Raw genomic sequence first — 26,734 nt, forward strand, 5'->3', positions numbered from 1 at the left:
GACCTGAACCCAATAGAAAATCTTGGGAGGGAGCTGAAAGTCCGTATTGCCCAGCGACAGCCCAGAAACCTGAAGGATCTGGAGAAGGTCTGTATGGAGAAGTGGGTCAAAATCCCTGCTGCAGTGTGTGCAAACCTGGTCAAGAACTACAGGAAACGTATGATCTCTGCAATTGCAAACAAAGGTTTCTGTACCAAATATTAAGTTCTGCTTTTCTGATGTATCAAATACTTATGTCATGCAATAAAATGCAAATTAATTACTTAAAAATCATACAATGTGATTTTCTGGATTTCTGTTTTAGATTCCGTCTCTCACAGTTGAAGTGTACCTATGATAAAAATTACAGACCTCTACATGCTTTGTAAGTAGGATAACCTGCAAAATCGGCAGTGTATCAAATACTTGTTCTCCCCACTGTAACTACAGTGCAGTGCTTCATTCTATTGCTAAAGGACTCCTGATACATCCAGGAGTGATAAGTATAATTTTTTTGTCTTAATCTGTTGTATAGTTTTTGTTTTTTTGATAGCTAGGGCCATCTACTTTAAGTCTCTTCCCAGTAGCCTACTTGATGTGTGACGTGCTGACTGCTCATAAATTGTAGATGATTGACACATTAACCAGGATTAAGGGGCAGGGCAATTTGTGATTGTTGTTGTTTTCAGAATCAGAGGCTGTATTGGAGGGGGAGTGATTTCTCCTCTCCTAGGCAGTCATCAGTTAGTACCAGGTGGTGTGCTCTTCACCTCTGTAAGGCAATTGGTATTTAGTGTTTCAGTCTCTGTTTTCTCAGCGGCAGCTATAAGTGGCGGTCTTGTTGCAAAAACTAAGACCGTCACCGAAACAAAGACTTCTGCAGTGTTGTTCTGAGGAGTTGTTCGAGGATGAAATGAGAGAAAGTGATCTCCTTTGATTTATATGTAAATGTAAGTGCCTTAATGTATTTGGACTCCAGGAGGGTTCAAAATGTATATATAAATTTTTTTTTACAAAAACATCACATTTACATAACTATTCAGACCCTTTACTCAGTACTTTGTTGAAGCACCTTTGGCAGCGATTACAGCATACCTGTATTTAGGGAGTTTCTCCCATTCTCCTCTGCAGATCTTCTCAAGCTCCGTCAGGTTGGATGGGGAGGTGACCAAGAACTCTGACAGACCTCCAGATTTCCTCTGTGGAGATGGGAGGACCTTCCAGATGGACAACATTCTCTGAAGCACTCCACTAATTAGGCCTTTATGGTAGAGTGGCAAGAAGGAAGCACCTAAAGGACTCCCAGAAACAAGATTCTCTGGTCTGATGAAACCAAGATTGATCTCTTTGGCCTGAATATAAAGCATCACGTCTGGAGGAAACTGGGAACCGCTCATCACCTGGCCAATACCATCCCTGCGCTGAAGAATGGTGGTGACAGCATCATGCTGTGGGGATGTTGTTCAGCGGTATGGACTGGGAGACCAGTCAGGATTGAGGGAAAGATGAACGGAGCAAAGAACAGAGAGACACTTGATGAAGTCCTGAGCACTCTGGAGCAGGTTCTCAGACTGGGGCAAAGGTTCACCTTCCAACAAGACAACGACCCTAAGCACACAGCCAAGACAAATCAGGAGTGGCATCGGGACAAGTCTCTAAATGTCCTTGAGTGGCCCAGCCAGAGCCCGGACTTGAACCCAATCGAACATCTCTGGAGAGACGTGGAAATAGCTGTGTAGCGACACTCCCCATCCAACCTGACAAAGCTTGAGAAGATCTGTAGAGAAGAATGGGAGAAACTCCCCAAAAACAGGTGTGCCAAGCTTGTAGCGTCATGCCCAAGAAGGCTCGCTGTAATCAATGCCAAAGGTGCTTCAACAATGTACTGAGTAAAGGGTCTGAATACTTATGTAAATGTGATATTTCTATTTTAATTTTTTTATTTTATACATTTGTAAAACAAATATATACTGTATATTTAAAAAAAAAAAAAAAAATTTTTGCTTTGTAATTATGGGGTATTGTGTGTAGATTGATCAGGGGGAATACATTTTAAAAAATCAATTTTAGAATAAGGCTGTAACATAAAGTGTGGAAAAAGTGAAGCGGTCAGAATACTTTCCGAATGCACTGTAAGTACCCGCTAGAGAAGGTTGCCGGGTGTCCATCTTTAGCATATGCATCAGATGCATATGCAAGGCACGCAAACATGCTTGATGAATAAATGATTGATAAAAAGTGCATAAACTATTGGGGCCTCCCGAGTGGCACAGCGTTCTAAGGCACTGCATCGCACAATTGGCCCAGCATCGCCCGGGTTAGGAGAAGGTTTGGCTGTACGGGATTTCCTTGTCCCATCGCGCTCTAGCGACTCCTTGTGGAGGGCCGGGCGCCTGCAAGCTGACTTCATTCGTCAGCTGGACGATGATTCCTCCGACACGTTGGTGCAGCTGGCTTCCGGGTTAAGCGAGCAGTGAGTCATGAAGCAGTGCGGCTTGGCAGGGTCTTGTTTCAGAGGACGCATGGCTCTCGACCTTCGCCTCTCCCGAGTCCGTAGGGGAGTTGCAGCGATGGGACAAGACCGTAACTACCAACTGGATATCATGAAATTGGGGAGAGAAAAAGGGATAATTTTTTACATTTTTTAATGACTTGTTTATAGAGTCAAGGATATGTTTGTATAATTCTAGAAAAAACATAGGCCTATAGCCCATTTTAGTTTCCCTTACAATAAAAACATTAGTGTAATCCATTAGATCAACTTTATTTGTAGATTCATTCGTAAGAGTTATAGTAATTAATAATGTCCAGTTACAGCTTCTTTTGACAAGGCAGAAATTTAAAAAATACAATATAATAATATTATAACCAGGCAGGAGCGCAGGTGAATTTACTTGCTGTATTTCTAAACAAAAGCACCAGGGCATGGACAATTGTAAAGGATTAATTGCATAAAGAAATATTTGTGGAAATATATTCATGACAAGATACAAAAACAGTCATTTGTTGATTGTGTCAGACACTGTGCCCTTATACACGTGCATTTACGCATGATTTAATCGCATCTTCTCTTTATGCTTCGGATCCACAGTCATCACACAGCTTCAAGGCTTTGTGTGAGCAAGCCCCACAAATAAATTGGCTGCACTGCACAGTTTTCATAGGCACCTGCCGACTTGACATTGTGTCTTATTTTTCCCAGAGCGGTAGCTGTGGTGCTTGGGGGAAAGGGAGAGCAGGACCTGCTGCCTTGGCGGCCTGCTTGGCATCTGTAGCTTCTTTCTTGGCGTTCATGTGGTTCTTACAAAGTTCACATGCCAGATCCAGCATGGTGGTGAGGATGAAACTAGTGATGCACCGATATGCCATATTTGGCTGATACCAATATCCAATATTTTCCTTGTCAAAAAAAACCTGATACCGATATTTTACATTTTAGCAGGCTTTTAAGCATTCTAAGTACAGTTAAATAGTTAACACACACACAGACGCGGCGGTCTAAGGCACTGCATCTCAGTGGAAGAGGCGTCACTGCAGTCCCTGGTTCGAATCCAGGTTGTATCACATCCGGCCGTGATTGGGAGTCCCAAAGGGCGGCGCACAATTGGCCCAGCGTCGTCCGGATTTGACCGTAATTGTAAATAAGAATTTGTTCTGAACTTCACTAGGGTAGGGGACAGCATTCGGAATTTTGGATGAAAAGCGTGTCCAAATGAAACTGCCTGCTACTCAGGCTCAGAAGATATGATATGCATATAATTAGTAGATTTGGAGTTTCCAAGTTTCCAAAACTGTTCAAATGATATCTGTGAGTATAATAGAGCTGATATGGCAGGCAAAAACCAGAGGAAAATCCAACCAGGAAGTACTATTATTTTGAAAGGCTGTTTTTCCATTGAAAGCCTATCCACCATACAAAGACTAGGACCCAGTTCACGAGCTCTATGGTTTCTTCTACACGTGGCTAGTCTTTAGGCATTGTTTCAGGCTTTTACTCTGAAAAATTAGGTAGATACAGCACTTTCAATCAGTGGCCAATGGAAATTTCCAGACATCAGCCATGCGCCTGATCGGGAACGTGCCTTTCTTGTTCCTCTTTTTCTATTGACAATGCTTTTCTCCGGTTGAAATATTGATTATTTATGTCAAAAACAACCGGAGGATTGATTTTAAACATTGTGTGGCATGTTTCTACTAACTTTTATTGTACTTTAAAATAACTTTTTGTCTTGACAGACCTCCAGAGTTGAGCATTCCGATTACTGGACAAAACGCGAACAAAAAGGAGGTTTTTGGTCATAAAGAGGAACATTATCGAACAAAACAAACATTTATTGTCTAACATGGAGACCTGGGAGTGCCACCAGATGAAGATCAAAGGTATGAATGCTATCTCTGACTTGTGAGCCCTCTCCTTGGCTGGAAAATGGCTGTATGGGTTTCTGTGGCTAGGTGCTGACCTAACATAATCGCAAAGTGTGCTTTCGCAGTAAAGCCTTTTTGAAATCTGACACAGCGGTTGCATTAAGAAGAAGTTTCTTTATTTGCATGTTTAACACTTGTATCGTTTATCAATGTTTATGTTGAGTATTCCTGTAATTTGATGTGGCTCTCTGCACTTTCACCAGATGTTTGTTTGAGACAATGCATTTCTGAACATAACGCGCCAATGAACTGAGATTTTTGGATATAAATATGAACTTTATCGAAAACATACATGTGTTGTGTAACATGAAGTCCTATGAGTGCCATCTGATGAAGATCAAAGGTTAGTGATTAATTTAATCTCTATTTCTGACTTGTGAGCCCTCTCCTTGGCTGGAAAACGGCTGTATGGTTTTTTGTGACTGGGTGCTGACCTAACATAATCGCATGGTATGCTGTCGCAGTAAAGCCTTGTTGAAAATTGGACACCGTGGTTGGATTTACATAAGGTTTATCTTTAAAATGGTGTTTAATACTTGTATGTTTGAGGAATTTTAATTATGGGATTTCTGTTGTTTTGAATTTGGCGCCCTGCAATTTCACTGGCTGTTGTCGAGGTGGGACGCCTAGTTAAATAAAGGTCTCACACACGCACACACACACCAAAAAGTTATTTTGTTGGCATTTACGTATGTCCCCATTACCAGTAAAACATAATCAAAACCTATTTATTCCACTTGCTGTATTGTTTGTTCAGTCATTTCATTCTCAACCAGGATTTCTATGGAACGCAGTTTGGGTCTTTGCGTGTCAAATAACACTATTTGACGTGTCAAATAAGCTTCTTGACCAATCAGGACCTGAATATGACTGCACATCACATAATTGAACGCGTAAAAAAATGACGTAATCTTTACACATTGATTACACGATCACTCGTATTTCATATGTCACAACGATTCATCGATACGTATGCTATGATGCTGGTAAAGTTGTCTCGCGCACCTACAGTGCTGGTCATAAAAAAAGCTAGCTAGCTCATGGATGCAAACAATGTTCTTTTCCAAAAACATAGCAAAATGACAATCTGTTTCAGTAGCTAGCTGTCATCTAAAACAGCAGTAATTCCTAAATCACTGCTAAGAATAATGAAAATTACTTCAGTTTCTACTGGTCATCGTTTTCAGGCTGGTGCAGCTAGGTACCAAGCTAAAGCTAGCTACCCCAGAAGTTGTGGTCGAACAAATAATGCTTTATTACCAATGCGGTATTGTAAACACATCGTTCGTGGCCGGTGTTTGCTTGTTTGCAGACTTTTTTGGACAGCTTTGACAGTCTACTGTATCTTTTTTGACACACAAAACCCCAAACGGCGTTCAATAGTATGTATGTAGTGAAGCTAATAGCAGTGCTGCAATTACTGTGTAAATCCGGTAGGACAACATCTGAAAAATAGCACACTTTGTAGTGTGTACAGGTGCTCGACCAGTCGGCGAAAGCCAACATCATCCACGACAGAGAACGGTTGATTGTCAAGGGCAATGAATTCCATTATCTTGGCTTTAATGGATTTCGCCTTTGAGTTGTCTCGCTGAAATGTTCTTACTCGTTCAAATGACTGCTTGACTTGTTGACTGCTCGATCCACACAGCAGACATTGTGGGCTAGGTTAGGAATGCTGTGTTGTACGTGTTGCGCAGAATTTTATGTGGCGTCATTATACCTATGTTATATTGGTATGCACGTCAGATTTGACATCGGTTTTTAACATCGGCTTTAAACTAGACATCGGGCTGATACTGATGTTGGTATTTTTAGCTAATATCGTCCGATTCCGATATGTTCACCGATATATCGTGCATCTCTAGATGAAACACTTATTTACTTGATATCTGTACACCGGTGAGTGTTGTTTTACCACTTTCCTTCACTGATGTGGAGTACAGTGCCGCTGGTATGTTGGTTTGCAGTCGGGGGCAGCTCTCGCCAGTGTTTGTTCACAGTTCCGAGCAGGCTAGTCTTCTTTGCAATCAACTTGTCTGCCAGGGAAATTGATGTGAAGAAGTTGTCCATGGTCAGATTTGCCCATGTAAGGCTCCACGAATCTCAAAACCACAGTCTCAGACAGTCGCTCACCCGCTGGCCTGGTTTCATCTTTCCCCTGATATGGAAAGCCATTGAGCAAGTACTTGGTTTGGACATCGGCGGCTAACCAAAACTTAACTGAAGTCACATGCACCATTATCAGTTTCTATCACCCATTTATCCATCGAAGATAGAATAGCATATTGTAATTTTACGTTTATTATGTTACTAGTTTTTGGTTAATAGCCAGAGCAATGCTGCCACATGAGTGGTCATGTGCTGAAAGCATGGACAGCACAGATATTCTTGGAAAAATTACATTTGGAAAAAGAGCTGCACCTCCTGAATTTTGAGTTTACAAAAACTAAGAGTCATATAAACCGCAGAATGTGCTATTTCAGATACTATATAGCAATCAAAAATATTACCTGCATGTGACTCGTCATGTACAATTTGACAACTGATAGGCCTAATATTGTCGCTCATCAGATTGTCAATGTAATATTGTCTATAGGCTAACTCTTACTTTGTTTGAAATTCATTTTGGTATAGTTTCGATGGGCCGGCTGTGCAGGCTGACTTTACAAAGTAAAACATAAAAAGAGAATGTATCATGCAAGGTGTGTGGTCAAATTATTAAAATGAGCACCAACGCTGATAAATAGGCATAACACAAAATTCAACATTACACTATTGTTCTAAATTAAAAATCAACCTCAGCTATGCCTAATTTACTTTTGATTGTGAAGTAACTTGCACAATTTTCGCCCATTCCACACGTCCATTCAGTGGGCTGGCATCGTATGAGTCGCTAGATAACGTCAATAATATGTTTTGCATTATTCTAAAAGGCCTACTGCCTACATATAGCATGTTTTTGTTTCCCTTACAATACATTTGATTAGTAATGGAGTTGGACTAATTTCTTAGTCACATGTGAGGTAATTATAATATATCATACAGTGGGGCAAAAAAGTATTTAGTCAGCCACCAATTGTGCAAGTTCTCCAATTTAAAAAGATGAGAGAGGCCTGTAATTTTCATCATAGGTACACTTCAACTATGACAGACAAAATGAGGGAAAAAAATCCAGAAAATCACATTGTAGGATTTTAATGAATTTATTTGCAAATTATGGTGGAAAATACGTATTTGGTCACCTACAAACAAGCAAGAATTCTGGCTCTCACAGACCTGTAACTTCTTCTTTAAGAGACTCCATTGTCCTCCACTCGTTACCTGTATTAATGGCACCTGTTTGAACTTGTTATCAATATAAAAGACACCTGTCCACAACCACAACCTCTCCTCCAACCCTAGCCAAATCAGGCCCTACCCAGATGGTCATGCGTCATCGCTCTCCCTCTCCCCCACTCCTCTTCTATCCTATCATCTCACCCTCCTGCTGAATCTTTCTCCCTTCTCATTCTGCCTCTTCGACCCTACTCTCCTCCCTTTCTGCAACCTATGACCATCACTGTCCCCTTTACTCCCGGCCAGCCCGGCCCTCCCCCCTGCTCCGTGGCTGAATGACTCCTTGCGAGCTTACAGAACAGGCCTGCGGGCAGCTGAGCGTAAATGGAGGAAAACTAAACTTCGGAGGACCTATCATCCTTTCACTCCCTCCTCTCTACCTTCTCTTCCTCTGTATCCGCTTGTTGACCCCACCCCCTCCTTTCTCCAGACCATCTCTGGAGACCTTCTCCCATTACTCACCTCCCTCACCAACTCATCCCTGACCACTAGCTGTGTCCTCTGACTTCAAAATGGCCAGTCGCTCCCCTCCTCAAGAACCAAACACTTGACAATTCTCACGTCAAAAAGTTTCTCCAAAATAGCCCCTATTCTAATTGAAATGTACAATGAAGCATTTGTAAATGGTTCTCTCCCACAGACTCTCACTCAGGTAACCATTTGTCTTATTCTTAAAAAAAACAAAGACCCTCTTGACTGTGTATCATACCGTCCAATTAGCCTGCTAAATGTTGACTATAAAATTCTAGCCAAACTTCTGGCAATGCGTCTGGAAACAGTCCTCCCATCAATTATCTTTCCGGATCAAACAGGATTGATTAAAAATAGACACTCTTTCTTCAATGATTATTTAATATTATATATAATCCTTCTGTCGCCAATACCTCTGAAGCCATTATATCCCTGGATGCGGAGAAAGCGTTTGACCGGGTGGAATGGAAATACCTTTTTTACACTCTAAATAAATTTGGCTTCGGCTCAAAATTCATGACTTGGATAAGACTTCTGTACTCATCCCCTCCAGCCTGTGTCAGGACTAATAACACTCAATCAGATTGCTTCCCTTTGCAAAGATCGCCACGCCAGGGTTGCCCTTTAAGTCCCTTACTGTTTGCCCTCGCCATAGAACCACTTGCAATAGCACTTCGTTCCAACTCCCTCAAAGGTATAGTCAGATATGGACACGAACACAAACTGTCTTTATATGCACAGGATTTATTATTATACACATCCAACCTTTGTCTCTGTTCCTGCTGCCCTTGCCACTTTCGCATCCTTCGGTCACTTATTAGGGTATAAACTGAATCTTGGTAAAAGTGAATTGATGCCGCTTAATATGGCCACAAAAAATCCCCCCTTACATAACTTGCCATTTAAAATTGCTCACAGTAGTTATATCTATCTCAGGGGTACATGTCACAATCAGATTTGAAAACCTTTTTCAAGCCAACTTTGCTCCTCTTGCAACCCGTACTGAGGACGACTTGGAACGCTGGTCTTTGCTACACCTCTCATTAGTCGCAAGACTTAATTCTATTAAAATTAATACTCTCCCTAAATTCTTATATCTCTATCAGTGCCTTCCGATTTCTCTTCCCAATACATTTTTCAAAAAGATGGACGGCCTAATACTACCCTTTACATGGGACAAAAAAAACAGCATACGAAAAACAGCTTTTGCAGAGGCCCAAACCAGAGGGCGGTCTAGCTCTACCGGATTTCAGATTCCATTATTGGGCCGCTAACCTTAGGATCATTCAGTACTGGTTGCAGAGCAGAGAGATATTCCCACCCCCAAATTGGCTAGAGATGGAGGCTGCCTCGTCTATACCGGCATCATTGTCTCATCCATCACTTACTCCTCCGTTACAGACCCTTACTCCTCCTTCACTAAAAATAGATAACAACATTGAGGATCTGGAATCAATTTATGCGCCACTCTGGGTTTCAGACAACCTCTTCTTTGACTCCGGTAGCTTCAAACCCAGCCTCCCACCTATGGTTGTTGGTGCTTTCTCAACATGGTCTAGTCTCGGTATTAAAAGATTCAGGGATCTGTATATTAACAATACATTTAGTACGTTTGAACAATTATCAGCTAAATTTAGTCTCCCCAGACAATTTCTTTAGGTTCTTACAAGTCCGGAGTTACGTCCACAGCATAGATCCAGGATTCCCCACCCTTCCTGGTGAAACACAGTTCAACATTTCTTATCCCATGTTCTACTCTGAAAGGCACCTTGTCAATAATGTAGTGAAATGTGCTCACCACAAACCATCTCATTAAGCAATATTAAATCCTCATGGAAAGAAGAACTGGGTGAGGAAATATCTGATGAACTATGGGAAGGGGCACTCAAAAGGGTACATAGCTTTTCTATTTGCACTCGACACGGTCTCATTCAATGCAAACTCATTCATAGGGCCGACTGGACCAAAGCAAGATTGTCCAAAATATACAAGGATGTGAACCCTAATTGTGTACAATGTAATCAGTCTCCTGCTATTCACGTACACATGTTGTTTCTTGTTGGTTTCTGGAAAGACATCTTTAACACACTCTCAGAATTAAGCGGCACACAGATCGAGCCCGACCCTTTTATTGCACTATTTGGGATTTCCTTACCCACAATAAAATTGACCAAAATGAATAAGGATGGAATTTCCTTTGTCACTTTGTTAGCGAAACGATTAATTTTACTTAGATGGAAATCCTCTGCACCCCCTTCTCATGCTCTTTGGATTTAATCCATTTTGAATTGCATAAAGTTAGAAAAAGTTAAAACACTCAATGGGTCTGTAGACAAATTCTGTGTTAAACAACTACATTTCCCTGCAGTTCCACAGTGATGAATATTTATATATTGGTGATGTAAGAGGCCTGGTATGTGCATACACAACATCTCGGATGTTAAGGACTGTATTATCTGTGCTTGTTGACCTATAACAGCTATCAAAATATATTTAAAAAAACAACTTTTTATATGTCTGTCTCTCTCGGTTTTTCTGCATTGTTGTCTTGATGTGTTGTTTATATTACTACAAAAAATTCAATAAACAAAGTTTAAAAAAAATAATCATAAATTAAACGACATGATGCCATCACTTTTTCTTTCCAAAACACTTGAGCATGCTGTCTCTGACCAATTATCTCACTCTCTCAGAACGAGCTTCTTGAACCTAACCAGTCAGCCTTCAAGACAGGTCACTCATCCAAGATTGCTCTTCTCGGTTACGGAGGCTCTCAGCACTGCCAAAGCGGACTGTCTCTCTTCTGTTCTCATCCTGATCTATCCGCTGCCTTCAACACTATGAACTAGAGGTCGACCGATTAATCGTAATGGCCGATTAATTAGGGCCGATTTCAAGTTTTCATAACAATTGGAAATAGGTATTTTTGGGAGCCGATTTGGAGATTTTTTTTTTTTACACCTTTATTTAATCTTTATTTAACTTGGCAAGTCAGTTAATAACACATTCTTATTTTCAATGACGGCCTAGAAACTAGAAATGGTGGGTTAACTGCCTCGTTCAGGGGCAGAACGACAGATTTTCACCTTGTCAGCTCGGGGGATCCAATCTTGCAACCTTACAGTTAACTAGTCCAACGCAATAACGACCTGCCTCTCTCTCGTTACACTCCACAAGACTGCCTGTTACGCAAATGCAGTAAGCCAAGGTAAGTTGCTAGCTAGCATTAAACTTATAAAAAACAATCAATCATAATCACTAGTTAACTACACACACAAGAACCAAAACATTTGATCATATTACTCCAGTGCTAGCCTCCCTACACTGGCTTCCTGTCAAGGCAAGGGCTGATTTCAAGATTTTACTGCTAACCTACAAAGCATTACATAGGCTTGCTCCTACCCATCTCTCTGATTTGGTCCTGCCGTACATACCTACACGTACGTTACGGTCACAAGACGCAGGCCTCCTAATTGTCCCTAGAATTTCTAAGCAAACAGCTGGAGGCAGGGCATTCTCCTATAGAGCTCCATTTTTATGGAATGGTCTGCCTAACCATGTAAGAGACGCAAACTCGGTCTCAACCTTTAAGGCTTTACTGAAGACTCATCTCTTCAGTGGGTCATATGATTGAGTGTAGTCTGGCCCAGGAGTGGGAAGGTGAACGGAAAGGCTCTGGAGCAACGAACCGCCCTTGCTGCCTGGCCGGTTCCCCTCTTTCCACTGGGATTCTCTGCCTCTAACCCTATTACAGGGGCTGAGTCACTGGCTTACTGGGGCTCTTTTATACCGTCCCTAGGAGGGGTGCGTCACTGATGTGATCTTCCTGTCTGGGTTGGCGCCCCCCCTTGGGTTGTGCCGTGGCGGAGATCTTTGTGGGCTATACTCGGCCTTGTCTCAGGATGGTAAGTTGGTGGTTGAAGATATCCCTCTAGTGGTGTGGGGGCTGTGCTTTGGCAAAGTGGGTGGGGTTATATCCTTCCTGTTTGGCCCTGTCCGGGGGTGTCCTCGGATGGGGCCACAGTGTCTCCTGACCCCTCCTGTCTCAGCCTCCAGTATTTATGCTGCAGTAGTTTATGTGTCGGGGGTGCTAGGGTCAGTTTGTTATATTTGGAGTACTTCTCCTGTCCTATTCGGTGTCCTGTGTGAATTTAAGTGTGCTCTCTCTAATTCTCTCTCTCGGAGGACCTGAGCCCTAGGACCATGCCTCAGGACTACCTGACATGATGACTCCTTGCTGTCCCCAGTCCACCTGGCCGTGCTGCTGCCCCAGTTTCAACTGTTCTGCCTTATTATTATTGGACCATGCTGGTCATTTATGAACATTTGAACATCTTGGCCATGTTCTGTTATAATCTCCACCCGGCACAGCCAGAAGAGGACTGGCCACCCCACATAGCCTGGTTCCTCTCTAGGTTTCTTCCTAGGTTTTGGCCTTTCTAGGGAGTTTTTCCTAGCCACTGTGCTTTTACACCTGCATTGCTTGCTGTTTGGGGTTTTAGGCTGGGTTTCTGTACAGCACTTTGAGATATCAGCTGATGTACGAAGGGCTACATGAATACATTTGATTTGATTTGACATGGTTGATGATATTACTAGATATTATCTAGCGTGTCCTGCGTTGCATATAATCTGACTGAGCATACAAGCATACAAGTATCTAAGTATCTGACTGAGCGGTGGTTGGCAGAAGCAGGCGCGTAAACATTCATTCAAACAGCACTCGCGTGCGTTTTGCCAGCAGCTCTTCGTTGTGCGTCAAGCATTGCACTGTTTATGACTTCAAGCCTATCAACTCCCGAGATGAGGCTGGTGTAACCAAAGTGAAATGGCTGGCTAGTTAGCGCGCTAATACCGTTTCAAACTTCACTCGCTCTGAGCCTTGGTGGTTGTTTCCCTTGCTCTGCATGGGTAACCCTGCTTCGATGTGGTGGCTGTTGTCATTGTGTTGCTGGTTCGAGCCCAGGGAGGAGCGAGGAGAGGGACGGAAGCTATACTGTTACACTGGCAATACTAAAGTGACTATAAGAACATCCAATAGTCAACGGTTAATTAAATACAAATGGTATAGAGGGAAATAGTCCTATAATAACTACAACCTAAAACTTCTTACCTGGGAATATTGAAGACTCATGTTAAAAGGAACCACCAGCTTTCATATGTTCATGTTCTGAGCAAGGAACTGAAACGTTATCTTTCTTACAAAGCACATATTGCACTTTTACTTTCTTCTCCAACACTTTGTTTTTGCATTATTTAAAACAAATTGAACATGTTTTATTATTTACTTGAGGCTAAATTGATTTTATTGATGCATTATATTAAGTTAAATTAAGTGTTCATTCAGTATTGTTGTAATTGTCATTATTACAAATACATTTTCTTATATATATATATTTTTAATATATGAAATCGGCCGATTAAGTCGGTATCGGCTTTTTTGGTCCTCCAATAATCGGTATCGGTAGAACGTGCATAGAATGTTCTGTATTGTTTCCCTGGCAACAATACATTTTCCTGATTGATGTGCAGCTACTAAATGTATTGGTAAGTGAAACTTTAAACTACTTTTTTAGGAGAGAGTGTTCTGCACGCAGGCAGCTGGCAAGGTGCAGTTGTTCGAGATTATTTGTTCTGGTTGTCTGGTGATTATTATTATTTATTTTTTTACCCAATTTCGTGGTATCCAATTGGTAGTTACAGTCCCATCGCTGCAACTCCTGTAAGGACTTGGGAGAGGCGAAGGTCGAGAGCCATGCGTCCTCTGAAACACAGCCAAGCCGCACTGCTTCTTGACACAATGCCCACTTAACCCGGAAGTCAGCCGCTCCACTGTGTCGGAGGAAACACCATACACCTGGTGACCGTGTCAGCGTGCACTGCGTCCGCCCAGCCACAGGAGTCGCTAGTGCGCGATGGGACAAGAACATCCCATCCGGCCAAACTCTCCCCTAACACAGACGACGCTGGGACAATTGTGCGCCGCCTCATGGGTCTCCCGGTCGAGGCCGGCTGCAACAGAGCCTGGACTCAAACCAGGATTTCTAGCAGCACAGCTAGCACTGCGATACAGTGTCTTAGACCACTGAGCCAGTCAGAACGCCCCTGGTCGCCTAGTGATGGATGTTAGTCCCGCTTCAGAAGTGGCATTCCCTTACAGACAAGTAAAATGCCCGTTCGTATCTCAAGTTTTTGTATCGGCATTTAAAAAGTTGTAGTGTACCCTACCCTAACAGACAAACATGCCATAGCTGAGGCGTTTTCAAGGGGCCACATCCTATTATGTCAGAAAAAAAAAGAGTACCCCATGCTCGCAAGACTGTCTTCAAGATGCATCTGTATCCCAGAGACATTGGCGCAATGGATAGGCTAGGAAATTCTTGAGCCTTTCAGTCATGACCGTGGCTCTGCCTTGCTTGAGAGGCAGCTGTTCAGTAATCTTTCTGAGAGCCTATCCCTTCCAATGCTCCTTCCGTTTACTTAATGGAATTGTTCAAAAACATGAGCCATCTCACAAATCACATTAAAAGACAGAAAGGATTTTAAATATTAACTCATCTACAGAATTAATTGATACCATGACCATGTCATTGCCTAATGCTTTTATTTGAACTTAACTATAAGATTATTTTGTATCATGACAGGTAATCTGATGAGGATGTGTAACAGACAGGTGTCTGGATGAAGCAGGAAGACAATAGGCCACAGAGCCAGGCCTGAGGGCAGAGCTCCCTCACAATACCTACCACACACTGCTTCTCCTCTGTTCTGTTCTGGAAGGAGTAACCAGAGGGCTTTCTAAACATCACACCCCCACAGCACCCAGAAAACAGGCCTCTTTAGAGCACAATCTAAGACACAGGACTCAGAGGTTGGCTTTACACTTGGTGTGAAATAGACAGCGGTATGTCATGTTGGGTACAATGTGATGGCACACTGGATCCAGCTACACACACCATCCATGCAACTTGCTCACAGGACCTTTGTTTTATGGAACAGAATCCTTTCTGTGACATTCAAGTAGCACTTGCAACACAGAACATGATAAATATGACAGACTTACAAAAAATGCATATTCATTCTCTATGCATCTTTCAATGCCTTCCATTTTTAGAAGTGTTTCAATTAATATTTTATTTTCCAGGAAATCTGAACTGCAACTTCACTCCTTCAACTAGTTCCAACAGTTTCTGTACACTTTGTTCTAACAGTCTGGCAAAGACAGGGGTACTTCAGCTGGCACTCTGTGTATTTCAACAGGGGTCTCTGGCCACCAGAAGGGATTCATCATCAACACCACCCTCGTTTACTTCTACCCAGAAGCCGGAGTCCATCAGAGCTTAGTGATCCCCTCTTTTGGCCCAGGCCTGTCCCACAGCTCCATTCTCAGAGGCCCAGCTGAGGGTGCAGGAGGGGGCTGGGAAGGGATGAGTATTCCCTTGGAGAGGTCACTGGTGTTTTTGTGCTGCTGTGTCAAGGGTGACCAATAAATAAATCCAATATGTCCAACCCGAGGGGCCCTGGACATTGCGTATATCATTAAAACAGGACATTTGACAACTAATAAGTGTAAGTAAAGAGAGTGATTGCAATCCCAGACGTTCTCTCAGCACATCGATCCAGCCCTGTTGATAATCATTGTATTTTCTATTTAATTCGCAAGTCCTTGAAAATGAGAGAAAATGACTAAATATGAAGCCTTGGGGCATCTGCCGCCCGCTTCCACTGAAAAACTATGTAGTGACCTCTGTACAGTTCAGCCAACCATCTTCATTTTAATTAAAAATCTTTCATTCCAGCAAGAGTTATGGAACCAGTGGCTGGAAAATTGTTGGCAGTTGCATGAATGAAATACTGCACACCAAAATGAGCAGGACATAAATAAAGAAAGGCCAGCATAGTCTATCTAAACAAAAATCCCAAGACATTTCTCCAACGCCTGCTTGATTGCCCTCAAAAGCTGAATGAAAATGTGTGACAAAAGCAGGGCTGAATAGCCCATAATTGAATCATAGTGTAGTAAATGATAAGAGCATGTCCAGTAGAGTTGTCTTGTCTCATCCCATTACAACAAAGAGCCATTATTACGCAGGGAACACCATGCTGATAATCTATAGTACATACATTGCAATTGTTTGGACCCATTAGCTGAGCCATTTCATACCCCACCAGCCACTACTAGTGTAAAGCATAGCCTACATTGCATGGTTTAAAGGCAGTCTGAAGAGGTTGTGTGATAGTGGCTGTGGCCATAGTACTGTATTGGAAAGTTGCATGCCTTCATTGCCAATGCCTTGTTTATCATACTGTCAAACAGAGAAATGGGCATCAGTTGGAAAGCAAATGATTTAGAGTGGAAGGTGGTGGGATTAATGATCAGCCAGTGAGAACAGGTTTGAATGAAGGAGCTGCTGGGGCCAAAGGTTTTGCATATAGCACCAACAGTTGTCAGCCTCACAAAGAGCAGCATGCTGAAAAGGAAATCTCATATTGCAGAGCAGGCTGAGAAGCCCCCTTCCTTTAACGAGCAGCCTTCCCATGAAAAGTGCTCTGTGACAGAACGGCCTATAGATACAGTACATGAGGGTGATGTCACCCCTCAACTGACTCACTGAACCCTAACTGTTTACATTTCAGGGCCCCTTTATAATCTCACAAAGCCAGCGAGAGAGCCTAACATTATATGATTCAAACAATAATAATGAGCCCGTCATAAACAACAATAACCTTCATTTAATATCACAGACGATATCTAAGTATTATTATTTTGTTGGGATGATGGACAGATGGGGTCTCTGAATATTTGAGGTAAGACTTCCGTTGAAAAGGATATACAGTGGGGCAAAAAAGTATTTAGTCAGCCACCAATTGTGCAAGTTCTCCCACTTAAAAAGATGAGAGAGGCCTGTAATTTTCATCATAGGTACACTTCAACTATGACAGACAAAATTTGGAAAAAATCCAGAAAATCACATAGTAGGATTTTTTATGAATTTATTTGCAAATTATGGTGGAAAATAAGTATTTGGTCACCTACAAACAAGCAAGATTTCTGTCACTCTCAGACCTGTAACTTCTTCTTTAAGAGGCTCCTCTGTCCTCCACTCGTTACCTGTATTAATGGCACCTGTTTGAACTTGTTATCAGTATAAAATACACCTGTCCACAACCTCAAACAGTCACACTCCAAACTCCACTATGGCCAAGACCAAAGAGCTGTCAAAGGACACCAGAAACAAAATTGTAGACCTGCACCAGGCTGGGAAGACTGAATCTGCAATAGGTAAGCAGCTTGGTTTGAAGAAATCAACTGTGGGAGCAATTATTAGGAAATGGAAGACATACAAGACCACTGATAATCTCCCTCGATCTGGGGCTCCACGCAAGATCTCACCCCGTGGGGTCAAAAGGATCACAAGAACGGTGAGCAAAAATCCCAGAACCACACGGGGGGACCTAGTGAATGACCTGCAGAGAGCTGGGACCAAAGTAACAAAGCCTACCATCAGTAACACACTACGCCACCAGGGATTCAAATCCTGCAGTGCCAGACGTGTCCCCCTGCTTAAGCCAGTACATGTCCAGGCCCGTCTGAAGTTTCCTAGAGAGCATTTGGATGATCCAGAAGAAGATTGGGAGAATGCCATATGGTCAGATAAAACCAAAATATAACTTTTTGGTAAAAACTCAACTCGTCGTGTTTGAAGGACAAAGAATGCTGAGTTGCATCCAAAGAACACCATACCTACTGTGAAGCATGGGGGTGGAAACATCATGCTTTGGGGCTGTTTTTCTGCAAAGGGACCAGGACGACTGATCCGTGTAAAGGAAAGAATGAATGGGGCCATGTATCGTGAGATTTTGAGTGAAAACCTCCTTCCATCAGCAAGGGCATTGAAGATTAAACGTGGCTGGGTCTTTCAGCATGACAATGATCCCAAACACACCGCCCGGTCAACGAAGGAGTGGCTTCGTAAGAAGCATTTCAAGGTCCTGGAGTGGCCTAGCCAGTCTCCAGATCTCAACCCCAGAGAAAATCTTTGGAGGGAGTTGAAAGTTCATGTTTCCCAGCAACAGCCCTAAAACATCACTGCTCTAGAGGAGATCTGCATGGAGGAATGGGCCAAAATACCAGCAACAGTGTGTGAAAACATTGTGAAGACTAACAGAAAACGTTTGACCTCTGTCATTGCCAACAAAGGGTATATAACAAAGTATTGAGATAAACTTTTGTTATTGACTAAATACTTATTTTCCACCATAATTTGCAAATAAATTCATAAAAAATCCTACAATGTGATTTTCTGGATTTTTTTTCTTCTCATAGTTGAAGTGTACCTATGATGAAAATTACAGGCCTCTCATCTTTTTAAGTGGGAGAAATTGCACAATTTGTGGCTGACTAAATACTTTTTTGCCCCACTGTATGCATCCCTTTTCATCTCAATATCATATCATATAAATCATATTAAAATTCTGGGTAACAATTAAGTACCGTAGTATGATTTTGATTGAAAATAATGGTCAAAAACATAAAAATAGATTCATAGCAAAGGGCAATTTCTCAAGTATTTTGCTAGGACTGTCTGGGAGTGGTCTGAGTAGGGAGGGGAAAACTGAAAACTAGCTGTTATTGGCAGAGGTTTGGAACTCTTTCTTATTGGTCTATTAACAAATTTACAGGCGAAAACTCCATCCCACCAAAACAGGCTGAAATTTCAGACAGTCGTTTCAAACAGCTCTTACATGAAAAGGGCATGATCAGAATGTTCACAATTTCACAGTATGGAGATTATATATATAAAACCAGGAAAACATTTTTTTTTTTTTTACTGCACTGGGCCTTTAAGTGCTTGGGGGTACGCACCACTTCCTCATCGGAGAGCTCCCGTCCCTGGATGCTACTGCTGTCTCTCACAGCCTGCTGGTGCCTCTTGCCCTTGGTGTGGCTGTACAGGTGCACCTCCGTGGTGATCTACAAACACACAGGTCAGAGGTTACTGCTGAGGACAATGTAGGCAGAGACAGTCAACAAGGTCCCCACCCCCCATGGGAGGCCACTACAACTATACATTACAACTGGTTTTCAATAAGATCTTACAGAATGTTTCTTCTCCACCTCCACTCACAAACTGAATACATAGTGAGACCTAATATTTTAGTAGGTGTCAGGAACTTAAATGCAGTCTTCAGATCGTGATCCATATGTTGTGCTTGTTAAACACAATACACCTTTAGTGGAATGAATTGACAAGGTAAAGAAGAAAGGTGGCAAGTGTGGCAGTGTAGTTTCTTCAACCAGCATGTGATATGTGTCAGACAGACATGAGAGCATTGTTAAACTGAAGATGACTTCATGGCTGCATTTCATGATATTCTCCTTTCTGACAGCACAGCAGGACCATACTAAATACTGCAGTATGAAATTGTGGCTGACAGATCCACTCAGGATGATCCAGCCTATATAACAACATTAATGTGATTGCCTTAGGATGGTCAATCACAAATCAAGCAGAATATTTTTATCTTTCATTCCTCTACTCTGTGTCAATGATTACTCCTCACACCAACTGATTAACTAATGTCCCTTCTGTCATTCTTGCTCCTCACACACAGAGTGACCATATACAGTGGCATGTTTTGAAAACGACACACTGAATAGTAAGGCTGGCAATTTGCCAGGGACCTCTCAACACGATATTATCATGATACTTCAGTGCCAATATGATATGCGATTCTCAAGATTCTATATGCATGTGATTTGATACTACGATTTGATGTTCCAAACATATTGCTGGTGCAGAGGTACAAGGGAGCTTTTGAAAAGTAATGTAAACAAAAATGCTGAAAACATGTTGGCTCAGTATTTAAAAAGAAGATGCAGAAGGGCAATTCCAAGGGTAACGAAATGATGCTGAGACTCAGATATTTTACTTTAAAATGTATACTGAACAAAAACCATTGATTTCAAAGTTTAACAAACCATACAACACTATGCACTTTTAACAATTTCCACTGAAAATGTTACAAAAACACATTTACAGGAAGAACTGTGCAGATACAAACTTTGATAAAATAATAAAACTGGGAGAGATTTTACCGTAACTCTATTACCAAACCTCGCATCCGCAGTTTTCCAGTGAAATGTTAATATTTTTTTATTTACTGTGTAAATTGAGTCATTATGCATAGTGTTGTACAGTTTGTTGAACTTTGAAGTCAATGTTTTGTGTTTGTAATACATTTTAAAGTGAAAAATCGTATTGTCAGTGTAATTTCGTTACCGTAGAATTGCCCAGAACAAGCTATTGGATGAAAAATACCGGAGTTTTGGTGCAGGTACAGCTGACAAGCACCAGCTAAAGCTACCTAGCTAAGTCAATACTTGGAGTCAAAGTATCAATATAATATCGTGATACGTAACTGTGTCAATTTTTTCCCCCATCACTACTGAATAGCTGACAGTACTAACATATTAAACTGTGGGCAAGATTGGATGATACACAGACAGAAGCATTGGAATAAGTGGTGTGAAGATGAAGAATTGACACAAACAGCGTGAGGTGAGGTTGATGTGGCTGTGTCGTTTTCCTCCCACTCATGGCTGGAATAAAGCCTATTACAGATGGCCTGTGTTTAATGTCATTAAATAGAGTGCCAGCTGCTGACCTATAGATGATCTCTGGTGTCAGATGCTGGCCAAGGTCATCTGACATTTTTTTAACAAGATTCCCCCCTCTACCACCCACACACACACACTGTTCTTTATCTGATGCTAGTTGGAGCTTCAAGGTGTCTCAACCTTGTAGCAGTGAGAGCCGGCCAGGTCCGTCACAGGCAAATGTGCCTGCCAATGGATTTGTTGCCTGTCACTTGAAAATCATGCCCAGTCATAAATCTCTACTCCAGAGTTCATGTTTAATCAATGCAGTTAAATCCTCATTTAAATACATTCTCTCCCAAAATCCTCTGAATCACCTTCTCGTCGGCATTTTTATGCATACAGTCTGCCAAGCAACAATAGATGGGACCTCCACAGACGCTCTACTGCCACAAAGCTGCTGCTGCTTTCCCCTTCAGTTTAGGTTAAGCATGTAAGCCAATCAGCCTCACAAATTATTGCAAGAAATTAAGTTAATTAAGTAAAGGGTGAACTTCTCACTGGAGAGTGGATCAAGCCAATTTGAATGTATATGCTAAAATGCTTCTTTACTCAGTATGCCAGCATCTGTCTAATGCTACCAGATGTCTGGTGACTAGTGTCACATCTAGTGTCAGAGGGAATATATGCCAAGGACAACTGGGCAAAATATAAAATCAGCATCTACACTAAGAATAATACAAAGACATCTGGCTAAAAAACAGATCATTAAAAATCATTTCAGACTTATGAGTACATACCACAACATTGCACAAGGAGCACTGTTTCGTGCGCTCATATGGTGTCAGTTTAGGGGCATAGTCAGTGTTGGCATGTCTGCCACTGCTGAGTTCTGCTGCCTTCTCTTTCCTCTGCTCAATCTGCTCCATGTGCCTGCGACTGCTCTCATCGTGCTGGGAAGGAGAACAACCAAGAAGTCAACTAGAAATTGTAAACTTTTGTCTGGTCTGCAACTAGGAAATGTCAACATTAGTCTGGTCTTTAATGAAGGACAGGAGTGAGGTGCAGCAGCAACACTAACCTTCATCTGAATCTTCTTCTGCAGTTCCTCCATGGCCTCCTGTTGAGCAGCGCTGAGGGCAGCCAGACGCTCCTCTCGGTCTCTGTGGAGAGGACAACATACAGGAGCAGTGAGTACGTTTACATTCACACTAATAATTCAATATTAAGTGGATTATGGCAGTAGGCCGAGTATGGAATTAGTCATGTATAAACACTCTGCTTATCTTAATCACTGTAACGTCAAAATCTAAGTAAGCAAAGGCCGATTTTCAGAGCAATTTTTCAAATGATTAGGACATGTAAACAGTTTAAGTCAGTATTCTAGCTGTGGATTTGATCTGTGCCTGTGCCAGCAAAGGTAGCGCAAGCCTCCCCTTATGCACGAGTGAAGTGAGTTTGGGAAAAACTGAATGTATGCATTTTAGAAAAAGCTTTCACATACAAACTTTATATGTCCGAACTCAGAATCAAAGAGTATTTGCAAAAATAACAGTCACTGTGGTAGAACTTTTATTTGATTGGCAATTTTCTGCATTTATCAAAAGTCCCATCAGGTAGCCCAATTTCAGGTGTCATGGAAACAGGATTATTAGTGAAATCGTTCTTCTTGCAAAGCATGTAAAAGTTTTAAACAAATGATTATATTAATCTGACTACCTACAATAATCGTATTATTGTGTGCATGTAACCGTGCTCAGTGAGGAGAGCATCCTCCTTGACATCCGTATCAGACGGATACTCCCAACTGTAAATCTATTATACATGAAGAACAATGAGGGCCACATTTGATAGTCCAAAAAAAGGTGTGTGATTCCGACTGTGAGCCAGGTGGTACAGACCTGGCCCTCTCTCGTGCAGCGTCCTCCCTGGCCCTCTCCTTCTCCTGCTTCTGCTGCTCGATGCGCGCATCCTGCTCCTTCCTCCTCATCAGCAGCTCCTCCACACGCGCCTGTCTCTCTGCTTCCAGAGCACGCTTACGCTCCTGGGGAGACAGACGGGAACCATAGCCAGTCAGTGGGACTGTACACTGGGGTAAGCCAGAGAGGTCTGGGGGGAAAAGGGGGAGCTGCTGTTCATTTTTACCTGTACAGCCTCGTCTCTGGCCTGCTTCTCTTCCTGTCTCCTGCCTCTCTCCTCCTGCAGCTCGTTGAGGCGCTGCTCGTACTCGTTCAGCTTAGCCAGCACGTCGTGCCTCTTGTTCTGTGCCTCCAGAGTGTTGATGAATGCTATCTCATTCACCTGTAGAGTCACAAGGCCACCGGTCAACAAGTCGGAATCACTAAGCTACAAAAAAAATCTAAAAGTCTGCCTCTACTCTAGTTTGCCATTGCTTTTTAGTCGTCCTTTGTCTTTACTTTAAGAACATTCTCAGTGTCAAAAATGTATTATCACAAGGGAAATCTAATTAGAAAAATACTTCAACTCTTGGACATGTAGCTAGGTGTGCAGTGTTCCAGGGGTCAGTCCTGTACCTTGGCCTCCTCCTCCTGAGCCTTCTTTACTATGGCCTGGAGCTGCAGCTCCCGCTTGAACTCTGCATGGAGTAACTTCTCCTCCATCATCCTCCGCCGCTGGTCCAACAACTCCTCCTTCCATTTCCTGACCTCCTTCTCCTGTGAGGGAAAGACAGCTTGGGTCAGCTCATTTCACTCATGTACATTTCTCTAACCAAGGTAGACATTTTCATGGTGTCTTGCTTTCAAAGCATTTCCTGCTACCCGCTCTGGTCTCATGTCCACAGGGATTAATGTGAATATACACCACTTCATGTATTTATGTGGTTAATACTCAGGATTATTCAAGGGCTCACTCATCCCACGACCGCCTGAAGAACAAAAACAAACGTCATGAAAGATTGAGTTTGGGCTAAGTCTCTCCCAGACACATCTGTGGCCAGCTGGTTTGAGAGAGGCGGAGCTGGCCTCTGATATTTAGTGATTCTATCTGGCAGTGTGCTGACAGAAGCTCTCCTCGTGGCCAGTCTGGGGCTAGGCTGTGGTGTTTCCTGTTGGCTCTGCACTGCATGGCCACTCACCCTCTCCAGGAGCTTCTGCAGCTTGTGGGTCTTCTCATCCCGCAGTTTCTCTCGGAGCTGCTGGGCCTTCAGCTGTTTCTCCTCATGTTTCTTCTTAGACTCCGCAATGGTTCTGCCAACAAAGACAGAAAAAAACGACTTTCCTCTCCCCCAATTGTCTTACACACAGTAGCAATGAACTTTGACATGAATCAAGATCTTTTCTCTGACAAACTTCAGCGTGACATGAGGGTGGGTGTGTGTCTCACCTTTTACGAGACGGTGAGGACAGTTTCTCGTGCATGTGGATTCCATGGCCAGGGGGTCTAGAAGGCTCCTCCTCCACGATGTCCCCCCAGGAGGTGCTCTGACGCCAGGGCTCCCTCGCTGCAGAGAGAGGTGAGTCTAGACATTGACCACATCTGTGTCTTTAGCAAGAGCATCAATACATTTCATTATATGTACTGAACAAAAATATATAAAACTCAACAGATTTTACAGAGTTAAAGTTCATAAGGAAACCAGTCAATTTAAAGATTTAATCCCTAATTTAAAGGCCCTAATCTATGGATTTCACATGACTGGGAATACAGAATCTGTTGGATTTTTTTAAAATTAAAAAGTTGAGACGTGGATCAGAAAACCAGTCAGTATCTGGTGTTACCATAATTTGCATCATGCAGCGCGACACATCGCCTGAGGATAGAGTTGATCAGGCTGCTGATTGTGACCTGTGAAATGTTGTCCCACTCATCTTCAATGGCTGTGCGAAGTTGCTGTCGTAAACGTTGATCCAGAGCATTCCAAATATGCTCAATGGGTGACATGCCTCAGGATCTTGTCACGGTATCTCTAGCAATTCAAATTGCCATTGATGAAATGCAATCGTGTTTGTTGTCTGTAGCTTATGCCTGCCTATACCATACTTAAGGGACCCATGTGGTAGCTCCCTTATGATTGATGAGCATTTTCATAGGGCAAATGGACGGTCCCTCACTAGAGGACCTCGAGTGATGTTAAAATAGTCCGACGGCCTCAGGTCGCCCCCAAGGCCTGGTCTTCCAGGAAGTCAAAAAATACAGTGTCAAGGAGACTCGTTTTCGAAGATATACATTTATTTATTTTTGAAAATGTTCTGCTGTACCAGATAATTCCAGCAGATGGCAACTGACTGTATATTGCAAATGGACATTTCATAATCAAATGGACATGGATTTTTCTCGTAAATGAAACAGACTTCAAAGACAAAACTCGAGCACAGTGGGTGGCCAAATGTACTTTTAGCCCAGAAACATGATGGCATCGAGGGCACAATGCTCTTTGAGTTCATGCACATTTTGTGGGATTGAAGGTCGAAAACGGTAATACAGCACTAATTTGACCGCTTCACGTCAAAGTACATGAACCAGCCATTTATCTATCGTAGTTTACAAGAAATCGTACAACGTCCATTTCATGATGCTTAAACAAATGTTATTTTTTTCTTTAAAAAGTTAGAGATCCAGTTGAGGCGTGTTAAGGTGTATTTCGGAGCTCTACGTGATTTTCTGCACTCACACACACAACCAATATGGAGTGACAGTGTGGGGCTTAGACAGACGGAGCCTGCAATAGTTACCGGCGTTCGAACCATCAAAGAACCGTCAGACCTAGAGCTCCGAAACTTATAAACCTGTTCTAGAGCTTAAGTTGGTAGTGCGCGGTGAGTTATGTGGCTCTAGAAGGTTCTCAGGTCGAGAAACACCCTCGTCCATTTGCAATATCTTCAATTAATTTTTAACATTGCGGAAATGACAACATTTAGAAAAGTCCCCAGAATAACAAGACTAGGTGCATTGAAACCGCCTCGTCCCATAGAGACGGATGTACTTGTCCTCTTGCTCAGTTGTGCATCGGGTCCTCCCACTCATCTTTCTATTCTGGTTAGAGCCAGTTTGCGCTGTTCTGTGAAGGGAGTAGTACACAGCGTTGTACGAGATCTTCAGTTTCTAGTCATTTACAACATTAACAATGTCTACACTATTTCTGATCAATATGTTGCTATTTTAATGGACCAAGAAATGTGCTTTTCTTTCAAAAACAAGGATATTTCTATGTGACTGCAAACGTTTGAACGGTAGTGTAATATATTGCCAGTCTTAACATGTTATACAGCATATTGTCAGTGTGAACATGCTATTCTGCAAGATGACAGTGTCCATTGCCAATGTATATTCATAAGGACTTCCCATTATGAAATTAACATGCTGAATCAACACCAATGAGAAATTCTAACTTGCTATGATCAGAACTTGACAAATAGACCTTCTAGGTTGATTTAGGGCTTAACATAGTGATATATTTCATTTGGTCAGTATATAGGCCATCTCGACATTATATATGCCATTTGCACATGGTTCACTGACTTTTGGGTTTGGAAGCCTACTTCCTATGATCATATATGGCAAATGGACAAAACATAGGCCTTATGAACAAACTCGCATAAGACAAATCTAGGTACATACGGTTCTTACATATGTATAATTGACAAACCCCCCCCCCCAAAAAAAAAACAGTCCAAAAACTCACTTTTTACGAGGTTCATTTTTTTATTCAGGTTGTGAAGATTTCACACTTGAGACCTGACTTTGACCATTTCCCACATAGAATCCTATGGTGGAGCGCGCTCGCCCCCTTTGGGATTTTTGATTTATTACACCCGTCATTTGCTATGTTCCACTTGCAATATGTTTTTGACCAACTGCCACCCAATTGAATGGTATTTGCGATTATGTATATGTTTCGCCCAATGACAATAAGTAGCCATTCATTTTTGTCCATTTCACGGGGGTCTTCCCTTACAT

General features: G+C 42.3%; 1 protein-coding gene across 6 annotated transcripts in view; it reads right to left on the bottom strand.

Annotated features, from left to right (window-relative positions):
• The window catches only part of scaper (S-phase cyclin A-associated protein in the ER), a 122,733-nt gene that overhangs the window by 53,979 nt on the left and 42,020 nt on the right, over positions 1–26,734 (bottom strand). For 4 of the 6 annotated variants that reach the window (XM_042301540.1, XM_042301538.1, XM_042301539.1 and 1 more), the window contains 8 exons: positions 24,161–24,296; positions 23,913–24,024; positions 23,350–23,490; positions 22,961–23,116; positions 22,717–22,859; positions 21,897–21,978; positions 21,616–21,768; positions 19,082–19,189 (listed from right to left, as the gene is read on the bottom strand). In XM_042301540.1, the coding sequence (XP_042157474.1) occupies positions 19,082–19,189; positions 21,616–21,768; positions 21,897–21,978; positions 22,717–22,859; positions 22,961–23,116; positions 23,350–23,490; positions 23,913–24,024; positions 24,161–24,296 (1,031 nt within the window). The remainder of the gene's footprint in view (positions 1–19,081; positions 19,190–21,615; positions 21,769–21,896; positions 21,979–22,716; positions 22,860–22,960; positions 23,117–23,349; positions 23,491–23,912; positions 24,025–24,160; positions 24,297–26,734) is intronic. The other 2 variants (XM_042301541.1, XM_024379486.2) reach the window with 1 other exon arrangement.

Source organism: Oncorhynchus tshawytscha, linkage group LG19 (assembly GCF_018296145.1).
Source record: "Oncorhynchus tshawytscha isolate Ot180627B linkage group LG19, Otsh_v2.0, whole genome shotgun sequence".
Lineage (NCBI taxonomy): Eukaryota > Metazoa > Chordata > Actinopteri > Salmoniformes > Salmonidae > Oncorhynchus > Oncorhynchus tshawytscha.